The sequence below is a fragment of the Eutrigla gurnardus genome (genome assembly GCF_963514095.1).
Source record: "Eutrigla gurnardus genome assembly, chromosome: 2".
In the NCBI taxonomy this organism is placed as follows: domain Eukaryota; kingdom Metazoa; phylum Chordata; class Actinopteri; order Perciformes; family Triglidae; genus Eutrigla; species Eutrigla gurnardus.
In genome coordinates, this window is record NC_139916.1 from 5,872,863 (window position 1) to 5,889,525 (window position 16,663).

General features: G+C 42.7%; 2 protein-coding genes across 2 annotated transcripts; both read left to right on the forward strand.

Annotated features, from left to right (window-relative positions):
* The first annotated feature begins 1,192 nt into the window (after window positions 1-1,192).
* On the forward strand, window positions 1,193-4,509 carry sla2a (Src like adaptor 2a). Its single transcript, XM_084024705.1, has 8 exons — window positions 1,193-1,360; window positions 2,175-2,277; window positions 2,361-2,463; window positions 2,547-2,633; window positions 2,957-3,060; window positions 3,218-3,370; window positions 3,455-3,584; window positions 3,960-4,509. Exons 2-8 carry the CDS (start codon window positions 2,214-2,216, stop codon window positions 4,081-4,083), a joined length of 765 nt encoding a protein of 254 aa, XP_083880831.1. The 5' UTR covers window positions 1,193-1,360; window positions 2,175-2,213; the 3' UTR covers window positions 4,084-4,509.
* Window positions 4,510-4,652: 143 nt separating this feature from the next.
* trpc4apa (transient receptor potential cation channel, subfamily C, member 4 associated protein a) lies at window positions 4,653-16,659 on the forward strand. Its single transcript, XM_084019424.1, has 18 exons — window positions 4,653-4,815; window positions 7,211-7,339; window positions 7,447-7,563; window positions 7,730-7,787; window positions 7,926-7,981; window positions 8,174-8,302; window positions 9,058-9,259; window positions 9,345-9,530; window positions 9,620-9,762; window positions 9,870-9,995; window positions 10,086-10,144; window positions 10,226-10,411; window positions 10,804-10,894; window positions 10,986-11,126; window positions 11,227-11,338; window positions 11,700-11,812; window positions 12,027-12,233; window positions 14,208-16,659. Exons 1-18 carry the CDS (start codon window positions 4,690-4,692, stop codon window positions 14,343-14,345), a joined length of 2,319 nt encoding a protein of 772 aa, XP_083875550.1. The 5' UTR covers window positions 4,653-4,689; the 3' UTR covers window positions 14,346-16,659.
* Window positions 16,660-16,663: the final 4 nt, after the last annotated feature.

Consider the following 16,663-nt stretch of genomic DNA (forward strand, 5'->3'; position numbering starts at 1 on the left):
CAGTGTAGTGAATTTACTTGCGTGACAGAGAGTACTGTTTCAGCCTCGGCACAGTAAGTGCTTGTACTTTTCCCCTTGTTAGTGGAAAAGTGAGGTGACTGTGGTGAGTTAGTTTCCAACCACACTTGTTCGTATATCCTCAGAGTGACTTCAACAGATCTAACTGTCTATATTTAGCACACATTTCAAGAAACAATGATCAGCTGTGCTGCAGATGAGATGAGAAGTTTGACTTAAAAAGTAAAATGATGTACGGCCGCGGGAGAAAATCAGCAAGTGTTAATCTGATGTATCATCATTTTTAGGTTTTTTTTTTCTTCTCAATTGATGGCAAAGATAGATTATCTTCTCCCTGAGCACAGAGGTGGACTAATATACAGTTTAATTCAATGCAAACGGTTTGAGGTAATACTTTATATAAACTTAATGTGGAGTTAGATAGCACTTCTACAAATTTGCAGTATTTGGTGAAACAGAAAAGAGATCCTACATGCTGGTATGGAATGAGTCAAATTATTTCCATCTGCATTAAAATGCAATTATCAGAGATTACAGTAAAGATAATGGAACTTGCTTCTGAAGAACATCGATGAATATGTGTAGCTTCGGGCTCCATAGTTGTCACTGAACAAATTATTAATTTCCCAGTGTCAATATTTTGACCTTTTTTACACCCAAGAACAAAATGCCCTCGTTGCCCGTCATGTTGCTCCACTATGAGGCTTTGCCTGCAGAGTCAGCATGATGGATGAACTTTATGCCTGCTGATGAATCAGGGCAGGAGGAGGCTGGCAGAGGAACCTTTCTCATGCTTATGCAGAAGTCTTATCTGATTTTTAAAATGACTGACGGTAACTGAATGTAATGGGAGCACTAGGCCGGTAGGAAAAATCTGGTAACCGTTTTCCGTTAACCACCGTTCAGCTGCAACATCTGAAAGCACATCAAATGCAAGCCCAGTCGACACGGCCTGCTTGAAATGATGTCAATGCCCCGCCAGCTGCAAGTACATATGTAAATGCTGCTTACGTAGATGTACGGTTCATTCCGTAAACAAGTGATGCACTATGAGCCCGGCTTGAGAACATTCTGCATCCTGAGAGATCAACGTGAGCTCCTCTGAGTCAGGGTGTCATGGTCTTGAGCGTCACAGGAAGTTGCAGCAGCAGGGTGACATACATAAAGGCTGTGCAAGGGCGCCTCATCTCTTCAGTCAGCCCCCACGATAAACCAGCTGCAAAAGCACAGCCGCCTTCATGGGAGCAGCCCAGAGGAGGGAACCTGAACTCAGACACTTATAACAGGCGTGTGAGACGATCTGAGAAGGATCTGACTTATTATAACATCATTTCTATTGGAGGTGAGTATCACTCGCTCTGATTATGGTCTTTTGCTTGTTGGAAGTTTAATTTATTTATTCTTTGTTGTCGTTGATAGATAGATAGATAGATAGATAGATAGATAGATAGATAGATAGATAGATAGATAGATAGAGAGAGAGATAGATAGATAGATAGATAGATAGATAGATAGATAGATAGATAGATAGATAGATAGATAGATAGATACTTTATCAATCCCCCAGGGGAAATTCGGGGTCCAAGTACCTTAAGATATAAACATACACATACACTCTACAAGTATTAAGTAATTAAACAAGTATTTAACAAGTATTAAAATACACACTTTAAAAAGGATTGTTGAGAAGAGAGATCCACATGATCATCAGTAAAGTGCAAGTACATATGTAAGGTTATTCGTAAACGTATTGCCTGATCTTGTTTTATATAAAAATAAATATGATTTTTTTATATTCTATTTTTACCTGGTCCTACTGTTGAAATCATAAGAATAAAATCTGATTTTCTTGCTATATAAATCAATCACTTTTATGTAGATTTTATTCCTCGCATACATGTTGCATGGAAATTTAACACAGGATATCAGAGCCTGTTGTTGTGGTTTCGGCGCCTTCCTGTATCATCTAGCTGTTGTTGCCAGATTACTGAATGTGTGTGCAGTAAGCCGTTTCGTGGATGCCAGTCATAATGTGATAACTAGCTGGGGGGGGGGGGGGGGGGGGTAATTAAATTATGCATGTGAAGGTTATTGAAGGCCTTTAACACAGAGCGTTTTCTAATGATGCTCCCCACCTCACCCTCCTTCTTTTTCAGCCACAAGTGACATTTCAAATCATCAAGAAGCCAAAGAACATGGGCACCTGCCCCATCAGACGCCAATACAACCAGACAATCCTAGAAAATCCCGTATCACCACGTAGGTTATATTCGAACACATCAATGCACAAAATTTAAAAAAAAACTAAAAAATAACTGAACAAACCTTCTTTGTCTCTGCAGCCTCTCCCGAGGAGAGCGTGGTCATATCCCTCTGTGACTACCCGTCCCTCGAGTGTGCAGAATTGTCCATGTGCATCGGGGAACGACTCACCGTCATATCAGAGTATGTCTGCTAATATTTACCCTCTCCTGTGTTTTCACAAAGACAGACACAGTTAGTCATGACCGCTTATTTCCCTTCAACAGCGAGGGTGACTTTATGATGGCGAGATCCACAGCCACCGGCCGAGAGTGCTACGTTCCCACCAGCTACACCGCCCGGGTGACACACAGGTAGATCATGAGGACGTGATGATAACCTGTCATTACTGTGTGAGAGAGACGGCAGAGGCGTGCAGAATTAAAATGTGAGGGGTGGGGAGTCCCCTGATGGTGGGAGGAGTCTCTGCACAGGTGACCTTTATGGAGACGGAGGTTAGGAACAGTGACATCAGCCTCTGCGTCCTGTACTTTCAGTCCTCCTCCAGTGGGGAACGTGCTCTGATACTGTTCCAGTGGGTTTTCCAAACTTCAAAACAACAGCAGAATATGTGGGAGTTTATTTTTTATTGTTTTGCTTTGTGACAACACTGACTTACTGTCTTCTCTACGTTCAGGTGGCTGTTCACAGGCATCAGCAGGTTCCGAGCAGTGGAGCTCCTCATGCTGCCGTACAACCACAGCGGCGCCTTCTTGATCCGAGAGTCGGAGACGAGCAGAGGTTAGAGGGTTGAGCTGCATTAGAAACGAGCTCAAAGCCGTGTGACAAGCTAGGAACAACTGAAATGAAGGTTTAGAAAGGATAACCAATGATTTACTGCTGAAATGAATGCATGCAAAGTTAAACAAAACAAACAAAAACACATTTTTATGTCCAGGTTGTTACTCGCTGTCCATCCTGAGGAGGACCAACTCTTCGTACCTGGACTGCGTCAAGCACTATCGCATCTCTTATCTCCAAAATGGCTGGGTGTACATATCTCCAGGAGTCACCTTCCCCTCCCTGCATCACCTGGTGGAACATTATTCAGGTTTGCAATGCTGTGTTCTTGCCCTGAACACACTAGAAGACAACTCGAGAAGAGTGATATTAAAAATCCTGCCTCCTGTCACAGAGTCTGCAGATGGACTGTGCAGTCGGCTGAGGGGGCCTTGCTTCATCCGGGGTCTGGACAACAGCAGGGAGGCCAGGCCTGTTCCCACAACCATGAGGAGGCCGACTGTCAACTGGAAGGACATCAGCAGGTGTGGCAGACTCTCCTTTAGGCTTGCCTCTGCTGATGACTGCCACAAGATGTCACTATTTTACAGTAGAGCACCTGGTGTAGCTACTGCTTAGAAAGCAATGATGAATCATTATGAAGCTTCTTATTTGGAGAGCACACAACACATAGACCAACAGATGAGATGTGTGGATATTTGGTTTGATTGAAGTGTGAGTGTGGAGCAGAGTGTAGCTGGAAATCAACACCTAAAACCAGATAATTAAAGGCTACACAATGCAGCCTTGCCTGTGACAGATTTTCACGAAACTAAAATTGCAGCACTTTTTAAAAATAACCAATAGCATGATCACTTTCCTCGTCAACGTCTTTGAAAGTGTCTCTTTGCCTCCTCCAGGTCAGTGATCTTCAGGAGGATGAGGACAGAGTCGGACAACTCTCTGGTGAGCGAGGGGCTGAGGGAGGCCATCAGCTCCTACCTCCAAATGACAGACGGCAACGACCACAGCTGGGACACTTGAGGACAGACGGGGGTGGATCATCAGAGAGAGATGGAAGTTGGACAGGTGGAGTGACGTCATCAGATGCCGTCCTGTCGGGGGGTCAGCTGTTGGAAGAGGTCATTCGGATTTGCCCCGGGCTCCAGTGGAGCAGCAGGAGGGCTGAGACACTACAATGTTTGGAGTTGTGATAAACTTGTCAGCAGAGAAGATTGTTGTTATATTTCAGAGGCAATATATGTGAGCTGGAAGAGATGAGATATTTGGTCTCATTTGGTTTCAAAATGTTAATTTATAATGTAATACTTGGCTGTTGAATGTGTAATATGTTGATTATGTTTGTAACATGATTGCTGTCATGGTTCATGTAATTGGAATCCAATAAAAACATGTATATGTTAGCTATGTGATAAATGAGCAACGCCTGAATAAATATAACCACCGGAAGAGAGAGTGTCGTGTATTTTTTCTTTGTCTTACAACGTTTATATATAAACTATATATTGAAGCCACTCGGTTCTCAGAGAGTGTGCTTCTCTTGCCAGCAGATGCCGCTTAATTACCTCCAATAATTCATCAAAGCCTTCCACTTCCTGCCCGAACAGTTCAGTTCAGGAAGAAGAAATAATGGCGACGCTTCTGGGGTCCGAGTCCCCCTGTACCGGAGGAAAACGGAGAAATGGCAACAGCAGCATCGTCACAAAGTTAACGGCTAGTAAAATTACCGGCCAGGGATTCAGCCGAGGGACGCAGGTAAGAGACACGACAGCGAAAGACGCCCTAAAGTTGCTCGACTGAGCCGGGGTCTTGTGCCTTGAATTCAGCCTGAAAATGAAGACGTTGTCCCGGAGACGTGATTGGAGGTCTCGTCGCCCCAGTCAGCTAGTGCCTTACAGCTAGCTATAGCATTACGGAGTGTGTGTTTTTATGTTGTTTAAACAACACTTTTAAACGTTGGCACCATTGAGTTCTGGATGATCATATTTACTCGCTGACCAGGCAAATCACGTTAGCACTGCAAGTTTATGGAACAAGCTCCGCTTCAACTGGCTCTTTTGTTGTTAGCCCCACGTTAGCTTAGCATTACATGTCAGGTTAGCTGCGATGTAAGAAACGCCTTGAACCGAAGGGTTTGACGTGCTGCTGCCGTTGTTTGCATTTGACATTTGGAGTACAGTGTCACTGTTGAGCACGCAGTTGAATCTAAAAGCGCTTAAATCACGTTAACGGTCACCAACGGCTGTAACGTTTGCTAATGTTAGCAAGCGAGTTAACGTCAGCTAGCTTAGCTAGCTAGCTAGCTAGCTAAACCAGCTGAACAGCTCAGGTGATTACGTAACGACACGCTAACCACAATAATTATGGTTTCTATAAATGGACAGGCCACGACAGTTGTTCGGACGTGTTAAAGTCACCACGTTTATTTGTATTTTCCACGCAGGTGAACATTTATACGACATTTGTAACTTTGGAGCACACATTGGTCCGTTTGTTTCAATATAACGCGAACGTGAGTTGACGTTAGTTATTTTGACGAGTCTTCTTCGTGCATTTGAACGTCGCCCTGTCATGACTTCGCTCCTCTCATATTGGCTGAATGTAACCCTTGAATTACAACGCTGTTGCGTGATTTCATTCCTGTGACGTCAGCGCCGTGCCGTTTACATTCCTTGCTGACTTGAAGGTTTTGTCATTTTCGTGTTTAGGAAGGTTTTCTAGTTTTTGGTCATCCAGAAGTTGCTGTTTAGTACTAATAATCTTCAAAAAGGCTATTTCCTCTGTCATTTAGTTGCTTCCTTTTAAAAGGGATCAATATGTAATGTAAAATGATCTGCAGTAGTTTAATATAAAATACTGATCTGCATTATAAACTTGATTTCAAAGTTGCACAAATGTGAAGAGTTACCGTCATCAAGTGTGAGATTTAAACGATATTAGTGCTCACCGGGCTGCAGGGGTTGTCAATATTATTATTATTTTTTTACTAAGTGGATAATTAGTTTTTGTTCTGTTTTAGGAGTGGATTGCCTCTAATGTCAACAATTCCAGTATAGGAAAGTTCAAACTTCACCTTATTTTGGCCTCTTTGTTTGTTTGTTTTTTATAAGATGGGTAGGATGGACTAGGAAAGTTGGATTTGAACCCAGGCCACCGCAGTAAGGACTCGGCACGCTAGTTTTTTGGATTTGGGAGAGAGTTGTTCATATTTAGTAATATTTTGTGTGGTAGGCCGTAGGAATAACATGCATTTGATAATGGGTGTCCTTCCCCTTTAACTATGGGGTTTCAGCATATGATTATGCAATATCTGGAATTAGAATAGTTAAACTGACATTTGAGTTTCACTTTGGTTATACTGATTTCTAGGACGTTTAAAGGCACTTCAAGGTGTGTAATGTATAGCCACCTTCTCCAAAGAAACTGGGGTTAGGATTTCACTTCTACTATTGGGTCCATACAATCTCTAAATTTACATTAATCAGTTATTGTTACCTAAAATCAGGGCAAGAGTATGCAATTTTCATGTTATTCTACATGTATATCTCCAAGATCACACTGTTGACACTGTTGTTTTTAAAGTGGTTTCAACAGTGAGGATTGCTGTTACAACCATTCCTTACTTGTAGAGTCAATAAATACACTAGGTAGAGAAAAAACGCATGTCGGTGACCTTTCCAAAAAGCCCAATTCAGAACGCCCCACTAGTCTATTTTGAGTGAGAAAGACGCAACACAGCATGCCATACTGCATACGTCACTTTACTGGCGTCCACTATGCTGTAGGGTGATGTCATCCTTCAGATTGGCCACGGCTCATGGCCTTGCTCCACAATACATGCTGCTGACTACGAGCCAGGCCAGGACTCTCTCCTGTGGCACAGGTTAAGTTATTTCAGCGATAGCATATCAAATCTGCTGAAGTTGCTTTTAGTTTCCGTTTTCCTTGTGTCAGTAATATACTATATAACCTATGATGTGGCTTAACTATATTGTCATTTAAAAGAAGACTCACAACATTGCTATTCTCTGGAACCAGTGCATACTTTTTAGATGAACCTTTTGAAATATGGTGATTTGAATCCATATAATAACCATATCTTTTCCCGTGTATATTGCACTATTTAAGGTTGCCTGTGTTTATGTCTTAGCTCCCAGGAGGCCTGCTCCAGGAGAGAGATAAACGGGCCAAGTGGCATGGCATCCCTACTCTGCTGCAGAGGCTCTACGACAGCAGCCATCCCAACAGTGACCTCTCTAACGCCCACAGCTTTCTCAAGGTAGCCACACATCACTAGTCCATCCCGCAGTGATGCTGAGAAATGGCTGACTGTTTAACTTTGCTGCCTGGGTGATGTAAATTCCATATGGATGATATTCTTGGCAGGTATTATCATCGCAGCTCTCCATGGAGGCCATGTCTTTTGTCACAGAGGACAGGAAGACCGCTCAGGAATCTACCTTCCCCAACACGTACACCTTTGACCTCTTTGGTGGAGTCGATGTAAGTCTGACATTCCTTCATGGTCTGTAATTACTGGCCTCTGACAAGCTTGCTGATTCTGGAGAATCGGTTATCATGTGTAGTACAGCTGAAAGCGCAGACGCTGTCGATGTAAAAACAGTATTCGCTCACAGCACTGAATGTAAAATTCTCCGTTTCTCTGAAGCTGCTTGTGGAGATCTTGATGAGACCCACGTTAACTATGCAGAAGAAAAAACCCAATAGTAAGTAATGACATTACACATGTGGATATATCTGCCTTTTATTGGGAATTTAAAAATGTTTTTTCATGATGATAATGTATTGAAATCTCATTATTTGTTCTGGCAATTAGACTAACGTCTGTGTCTCTGTTACAACAGTGAATGATGACTTGGTCAAGGACTGCCTTAGTGTTCTCTACAACTGTTGTATATGTGTAAGTATCCTATTACAATTAACATGCCAGAGAATGGTCAGAGGTGCATCGTAGCGGCATGCAAATCAGGACATGTGTAGGATTACAAGTATCGTCCTTGCAGTTGGTTTGTGCTGTTATATTGTTTTAAAAACATGTTTACCATTAGGAAAGTGAATGGTTTCATTAAACTAGTCGTCTTTCAATCCTCAGACAGAAGGGGTCACAAAGAGCCTGGCAGCAAGGGATGACTTTGTTCTATTTCTCTTCACCCTGATGACAAACAAGAAGACCTTCCTACAGACTGCTACCCTAATTGAAGATATTCTTGGAGTCAAAAAGGTCAGAGTTATAATTGTATGAAACATTGTTTATGGCCCCTGCCAGAGGCCCATGACGTCACTTGAGTGATATGAGTTATGGTGCGACACATTTGGCAAGCCAGCCATCGTCTTAGAATTTTCAGGCAGTAAAATATATATTTTCTTTTTCCCCTGTGATGAATTTGTATTGTTACTGTATCTCCTGGCTCTGTTGTTTATGTACTGACCCTTCTGAAATATTATGCCTAACAGAGCTGCTAACACCCAAATGTCACACCCATGCCTTTAGAATCATTCTGTGCTTTCTCTTCAATATTTAAGAACACACATCACTATGTTTGCTTAGCTTTCTATAGTGAAAGTTTGTACCCAGATACGTTGTGTGTTACTAAATCTTCTTAATGTTTAAAATAGTCCGTCATGGTTTTGTGGTTTATGTGGAGGGTTTGTAAATACTCCATTTGTTTGTGCATCCAAAAAAGAATGACTTGATCATCTATACGAGTTTCATGTCGATTGCATGAATGGGGTTGTTTTTGCTTTTTTGGTCTGGAGTGAGAGTAAAGGAGTGAGAAACATCATTATTATGCTGATTGTTTGTTGCTAGTTTTAAAAGCAAGAGTAAAAATTATATTATGCATGTACTTTATATTATATTATGCAATTTATATTAAGCCGATTCAGTCAGGGTCAACTGGCAACGTGTTAAGTGCGTCTCCTAAATGTCTGTCTGATTTCTGTTTGGTAACCGTCCATATGTCTTGCGTTTTCCAGGAGATGATCCAGTTAGAGGGCATCCCCAACTTGTCAGGCCTGGTCCAAAGTTTTGACCAGCAACAGCTAGCCAACTTCTGCCGCATCCTATCCGTCACCATCTCGGAGCCTGATGTCGGAAACGATGACAAGCACACCCTGTTGGCCAAAAATGCACAGCAGAAACGCAACGCCAGCCCGTCACGGGCAGAGGTCAACCAGGGTAGGTGGTCTCCAAAGCACCGAGTTGTGAAAGAATGGATAAGTACAGTGTGAACTATAAATACTGTTATGTTTCCTTCCATAAGTAACCCTGCTGAACATCCCTGGCTTCATTGAGCGGCTGTGTAAACTGGCCACCAGAAAAGTGTCTGAGGCCACGGGTGCTAACTTCCTGCAGGAGCTGGAGGACTGGTACACATGGCTGGACAATGCTCTGGTCCTGGACGCCCTCATGCAGATGGCTACGGAGGAGGCTGAACAAAGCAGTACAGGTGAGATGCGAGTCATTCGTTGTGCTGGTTCTTCACACGCCTTCAATCCGATGCACTTGGATTGAGAACGTTTTCTTCCTCGCCTCCAGAGTCATCAGATGAGAGTTCCCTGGCCACCAGCCCTCTGAGACATCGACTTCCCCAGTCCATGAAGATTGTCCATGAGATCATGTATAAAGTGGAAGTGCTCTATGTGCTTTGTGTCCTTCTTATGGGCCGTCAGAGGAACCAGGTACGTAACAGCACACCTCTCTTCCCTGCTTGAGATTTAAGATCAGTGTTTTGTCTAAGCAGAGTTAAATCGTGTGTTTCATTGAGCCTCATTGTGTGTCTGCACAGGTCCACAAGATGCTGGCTGAGTTCCGTCTCATCCCGGGGCTCAACAACCTGTTTGACAAGCTGATCTGGAGGAAATACACAAATCACGTGGTCCACGGCCAGAATGAGAATTGCGACTGCAGTCCGGTAATAACTTTAAACACCATCCTAGGAGACCTGGGCGATTATATTCAATGTTTAAAACAACCGTTAACACTCTTTATTCTCATTACGCAGGAAATATCATTCAAAATCCAGTTCCTGCGGCTACTACAGAGTTTCAGTGATCACCACGAGTAAGTGACCCTTAATTAAATGACGTCTGACAGCTTCTTTCATGTTATGTGTGGTTTTAAAATGTTTTGCCTGTCTTTCAGGAACAAATATCTACTGCTGAACAGCCAGGAGCTGAATGAACTGAGTGCCATATCCATGAAGGCTAACATCCCAGAGGTGGAAGCTCTGGTAAACACAGACAGAAGCCTAGTGTGTGACGGGAAGAAGGGCCTCCTCACACGCCTGCTCACTGTCATGAAGCGGGAGCCTCCAGACTCGTCATTCAGGTCAGCGTCACATCACCTAAAGATCGAGATGCAGGAGATGAATATGTTGATGTTTTAAAGGTGCAGTGTGTAGGATTTGGCGACATCTAGTGGTGAGGTTGCGATTGGTCCCATCTATAACCAGTTTTTAGCTTGTCCATACTAGGCTACTGTATATGTAGAGGTTAACAGATTATTCTAAGGTAACAAAAACACAATGATCATACTTTTCACAAGATTAAACACTAAAGAAATCATACATAATAGTATTTCATTTGTATCAATAGAGCCTGTTATTACTCAGAAAGAATCCCTAAATTGGAGCATACGGCTCTCTTTTTTTTTTTATAAAGAAGGATTTTTTCAATATTTGTCTCTAGTTCTGCTTCTCATAGCCTTCCTTTTGTATGTAGATTCTGGCAGGCGAGGGCAGTGGAAAGTTTTCTCAGAGGAGCCACCTCCTATGCAGACCAAATGTTCCTCCTAAAGAGGGGACTACTAGAGGTAAAACTGCAGCCACATCATCCACGATGGCACACATCTGTCCTTCTCTCGAATGAGTGGCTGCTCATTTTCTGCTTCCATCCCTCGACAGCACATCCTGTTTTGCATCATAGACAGCGGCTGCACATCTCGAGATGTCCTGCAGAGCTACTTTGACCTGCTGGGAGAGCTTATGAAGTTCAACATCGATGCCTTCAAAAGATTCAACAAATATGTCAACACTCCAGAGAAGGTATAATTATATGTCTTAAATGTATATGCTGGTGTAACAAAATGACACTTTACAACAGCTTTTGCAGCTTAATGTTATGGTTTGATATCTTTTTCTGTAGTTTCAGACCTTCCTGACGCAAATCAACAGTTCTCTGGTGGACTCCAACATGCTGGTGCGTTGCATCGTCCTGTCACTGGACCGCTTTGAGAGTCAGACTGAAGATGTGAAAGGTAAACGGGGATGGAAAGTTTAGTTGTTCAGACAACATTTAAAGGAGACGTTACTGGAATTATTTAGAGAGATTTAGAGATAGATTTATGCGTTGTTCTTGTCCATAGGTTAGATTTTGACAAACGGTTACTGGTATTTGACAAAATGTAAAATAGCTGATTTATGTAGATGGCAATTATGATAAATAGATGTTAAATATAGTTCAATTTACAATATTGTTTTCACATAACATGTATCGACTATGATGGGAAAAACCCTTAAAAAATAAAAATACTTGTTTCTCCTGGTCTTAAATAGATTGAAGTGCTGTTGCGATACGATATTGTTGAGTGTTGATTTCCGTGTTGTGTATTCTCCCAGTGGTGGAAGTGCTTTCTGAATGCTGCCTGCTGTCCTACATGGCCAAAGTTGAGAACAGACTGTCCTTCCTCTCCAGACTGATCAACATCATCAACGTACAAACACTCACACAGGTCTTGTTTTTACATTTTGTCTTCACAGAAATTCACAGTTCAAGACATAATTACGGGACTCACAGATACAACCATTGAATAGGAATGTAAACTAAAAGTAACATCAGCTACAATTGCCGTTTTAATGGATTTCATTGAATGGAGTGTGTATGTGTACTACTCAAAATTCACCTCCTTAAAATGTGTTCCTTCATCCGTCCCGTTTTCTACGCAGGAAAACGTAAGCTGTTTAAACACCAGTTTGGTGATCCTGATGCTAGCCAGAAGGAAGGCTAAACTGCCCTTCTACCTCAACGCCCTGCGGGAGAAGGAGTATGCTGAGAAGTACCCGGGTTGCCTGCTCAACAACTTCCACAACCTGCTGCGCTTCTGGCAGCGCCACTACCTCAACAAGGACAAGGACAGCACCTGTCTGGAGAATGTGAGTACCTCGCACTCTTTCCTGGACAGAATTAGAGAACCATGTGTGAGTCTCGGTGTCTACTTGACACATTGAAAAACATTCTGGAAGGGAAATCACATGTCTGCACGCTGGGAAAAATAAACACTATGAGTGCTGCTTCAAATATTTGAAGCTGAACGGAAACCACAACATTTGATAAACCTCCTGAAATAAAGTTTTTAAAGGAGTCATCACCTGGAAATCGCAATTTCTCTTGTTAAAACATGCATATCTGTGTTTGACCTCAGTTGAAACTTGCCTGAAAGGCTGGAGTTTGAAAGTGGCGCCGTTTTTTCGCTTCTGCTCTTTTTCCGAACAGGAATAGCACAAAAGGGTGTGCATTCCTAAAGCACGAGATTTTGATTCTGCGCCTTCGGTGACGTCACCGTGGCGGCTACTTGCATAAGCCCACCCCTCTTTCACCACCCAACCCCGCCCCGTCCGCTACCTGAAATCGCCGAAGCGCCGCCATTATGTTTTGGAGTCTGCATGCAGGCAAGCCCCCCCGGCTCTGTCCTTCCTGCGGCGAATCAACGCGCGCCTCATTACATATTATACAATGCACATCCGGACCAGTCAAAACCTCGCGCGTAATCTCGCGTGATAAAATCGCGGTACGAAAAAGGGTCAGAACAAGCTCAATGTTTGATTAAAATGTTTTTTTTTTTTTCTAATAAGTTTTACGAATTGATCCAAAGCGATCCAAGGGGGGCTGGATACGTATAAAACCAGGTGATGACTCCTTTAAGCTCACTTGAGGTGGTTTTTACTTAGATTTAATGCACTATTGATTATGAAAACCTCAAGCCTCATAGATTGTGACATGGCAAACATTCAACATGACTGATCAGGTGATTCGGCTGCCGATGTCTTCTAGGATATTCTCAAGAGTTGTGTGATGCTCGTCTTTGTCTCCGTACTTAAAACTTTTCTCTCATAGATGAGTTAGATGGTCAATCCATCAAGCCAACTTCTTCTTCTCCTACTTTGTATTCGGGTGCATTACAGCCTTGCTTAGCCCGTAGTGCCAACTTTTACCCAGCTAGTGTTGATCTGCTCCAAACTAGTTGATGGAAACGTACCTGTTTTGCACTTTTTACTTTTGTTTGTGACATTTCAAAAGTTAATTTAACATTTACATGATTGGAAATCATGATTAGTGACATGTGTCATGGGGCTGGAACTAAATCCTCTGGGTAGAGAACATGAGTTGGACCTGACACTATTTTCTCTGCCTGTCTTATAATAGACGGCTCAAAGATTATTTGGAGGCTTTCCTTATTTTTAACCCCCATAAGCATTCTTTAGCAGACCAGCAATCTGTGATTTCAGTTGTACAGACCGTACCAGGCTGTTATCCCATGTCTTAGAATATTCTCTAGGACTGCATGGTAAAAATAGTAACATGAACTTCTGACCCGAATTCTGCATAAAAAATACATCACTGTTGCAGTCTAGAGCAGAGACTCTTGGGAGTTAGCTGGTTTGTTCGTTGGGGAACATAGTGGAGCATTTGGCCTCTAAAAGCCAGAGATTTTCTTTTTTTAAATAATTAGTTTGGAGCAAAAATTCTCCAGGTGGACAGAAAAACTAAAATAATGCATTTTTTTCTTCAGAACTGCTGGATATGTAAATAGACCACTGTTTATGTAACAACTTTGTATGGTGATGTCAATGTTGTGCCCCCAAGTGGCCGAAAACACAAACCATGGCTGCTTCAACATTCACAATATTCCCTAATTTTATCACAGGCATATGATCAACCCTAAAGCGGTAGATGTGAGATGTGAAAACAAGGTTTTGATCACTTTTGATATGTTATTTACTGCATTATTCAATAGAGAAATGATCACTAACTTCCCCACTAACTGCAGCAACCAGCCATTACAACATATTGTGGTGATCTAGTTAATGATGAGCACCAAGTAAAATGTTGATGTCCCTCCTTTTCAGAGCTCCTGTATCCCCTTCAGCTACTGGAAGGAGACGGTGTCAGTGCTGCTGGGCTCAGACAGGACTTCTCTGTGTGCCATAGCAAGCTACATTGATGAGCCCTTCATGGAACTGGACAGAGACCTGCTGGAGGATTGACCTCCAGTGTGTGTGGACGGGGGGGGTGGGATGAGGCAGGGCAGACGCTTGCAGGGAACACGGACACCTAAAGCTGGTGACGACTCCGCCGAGCAATCGGGGGCGCTTTGTGACTGCGTTCTCGATGTAAAGACTCACCGGTACTGTACCCGCGCGTCGAGGCCGTCGTCACACATGTAATGGGACGTAAGTTGCCCGGCTGTCACCGTCTCACTGAGTTACCGACCTTTTCTTCAAAGGAAGAGGAGGAAGCCTGTATTCCCTTCCCAGAATGCCCACGTAGTTTAACACAGAATTAAGGGACCTTACGGAATGACCCCCCTGCGTTGGTTGTGTGCTTTAGGTGAAATTCAAATAGAGCCTTTTATATAACCTATACAAAATTCTATAAAAAATGTGTATGATTAAAAAAAAAAAGTATTGTTTTCACGTGGACTGGGTTTGGAAACGGCCACAGTTCAAAGCGACACCCAGACGTGAGCGACAGTAGTGCGTTTCAGGGCTGCCGGGAGTCACCGGCCGAACTCTCCAACTGCCCCGTTGACTCCGGGCCACTCCGCTGCCGGTGCTGTGGGGGAGACCGGTGATACGGGAGTTTCCTAGAGGTCTTCTCAATGAACAACATTTTCATTTAACCCGTCTTTGGGTCTATTTTATTAGGTGGCTACTGTTGACTGGTGCTTTCTGGCTCTACTCGGCACATTACGGTAGCTTGTGGGCTGGCTGACATGTTTCACAATTCACACAAGCCTCTTCTTCTCACCCGAAACCATCCACTCTGTTATGGCATCAGAAGCTCCACCCAGGGACTTGTTTCTTTCTTTTTTCTTTCTTTTTTTCTTTTTTGTTGATTTACTTTTGTCTTTTTGAAAACAATGGCTTTTAGCGCTGGATAAACTGTAGAATAAAACATTGCACAGATTAAATTGTTTTTATTGTTTATTATATTTTACCACGTTTTTTGTTGATTTCAAAAGATATTTTTCATTTTGTAACAGAATTTGTACCCATGTTGTGAGAGCTGATGTTTTGGGAAGAGAATAAACTATGCAGGCGCTAGTGTTTAAAAAAAAAAAACACTTTCATTGTTCCAGTCTACACAAAGTTCATGTGAATTATCCTTCTGCCCAACGCCATCAGCATCGGATTGAAGGTCGACCACCATCTCTCCAAGTCTTTGACTGCAAGCTGAGAATGACAATCTTTCTGTGTGATGGCATTTCTTGCATGACACCACTCCATCTTTCATTTGGATAAAGATGAAGCAGCGGGCACGGCCATGTCGGAGTTTCACGCCCTGAACGTTGCAGCCGTTTCACCCAAGTGGAAGATAAAGTGCTGATTTTGCGTCTCAAATTAAAACCGACGCGTCCTGAGATAATTACAATATGGATGAGCTACCTCATATTTTGTCCCAACACCGTACAGATCAAACCGCGTCTAACGACACATGTACAGTTTTACTCCCAGCATGTCATGAGTCATGATAAATGTTCATGTGAATGTATAAGGGCATTTCTACATGAGTTGCAAGTGCTACGCCGCCTTGGGATGCAAACACAAACGTCCGTTACACTTTTGAACGCCTTTTTTTTCTTTTGCTTTCAAGCTTATTAACCAGAGATGTTGTCTTTGTTTCTAGCTTTCATTCAGCATGTCTTAAAATCTCTTGATGGGTGTGCACATATTTTGAATGGGTTCATCCTTTGTGCTTTGCAGTGAAGTTGATAAAAGTACACTTTACAAGTGCTTCTCTCTTTACAAATTCTCAGTGTGTTTGCTGCCGGGTGCCCGGGATAATTGCTGTGGTTTTTCCTGATAACGTGATGCGATTTGACACAGGGTGCCTCTGCAGTGGCGTTACATCGTTAGTACTGATTGTATGCTTTCATTGATCCAAATCTCGTGTCGCTCCACCGCGGAAGTCAATGACGCTATTGGTAGAAAAAGCATGAATGTTGCGGGCAACGATGTGAACAATCTCTGAATCCCGACTTCTGTAGCTTCGTGAATAATCAGAGCGAGTGACGTCTCTGTATGATGCACAAGAGAATTGGTTCTCAACACTTTATGCTGTATGTGGTGTGATGCTCCTAGTAGGCCTTAGATTTCCATTCATTAGCTAGTATAGAAAATGGTGACGTTTATCCCCGAGAACATGCTGCACGGTGTTAAACTGTAACACTACTTGGTTTTTAATGTGAGATCCACGATGCTTTCACTTTATTAACTGGAGATCCATGCAACGTTTGGCATGAGGTGGATGTTCGACACAATTTGCATCCAGTCCAGTGTTTTTTTTTTTGTTTGTTTTTTAA

Coding starts and splice junctions, on each gene's coding strand:
- sla2a (XM_084024705.1), top strand. CDS start 2,214: ATGGGCACCTGCCCCATCAGACGCCAATACAACCAGACAATCCTAGAA. Junction 2,278..2,360: donor AGAAAATCCCGTATCACCAC/GTAGGTTATATT, acceptor TTGTCTCTGCAG/CCTCTCCCGAGGAGAGCGTG. Junction 3,585..3,959: donor AACTGGAAGGACATCAGCAG/GTGTGGCAGACT, acceptor TGCCTCCTCCAG/GTCAGTGATCTTCAGGAGGA.
- trpc4apa (XM_084019424.1), top strand. CDS start 4,690: ATGGCGACGCTTCTGGGGTCCGAGTCCCCCTGTACCGGAGGAAAACGG. Junction 9,260..9,344: donor ACGGGCAGAGGTCAACCAGG/GTAGGTGGTCTC, acceptor TCCTTCCATAAG/TAACCCTGCTGAACATCCCT. Junction 11,127..11,226: donor ATGTCAACACTCCAGAGAAG/GTATAATTATAT, acceptor CTTTTTCTGTAG/TTTCAGACCTTCCTGACGCA.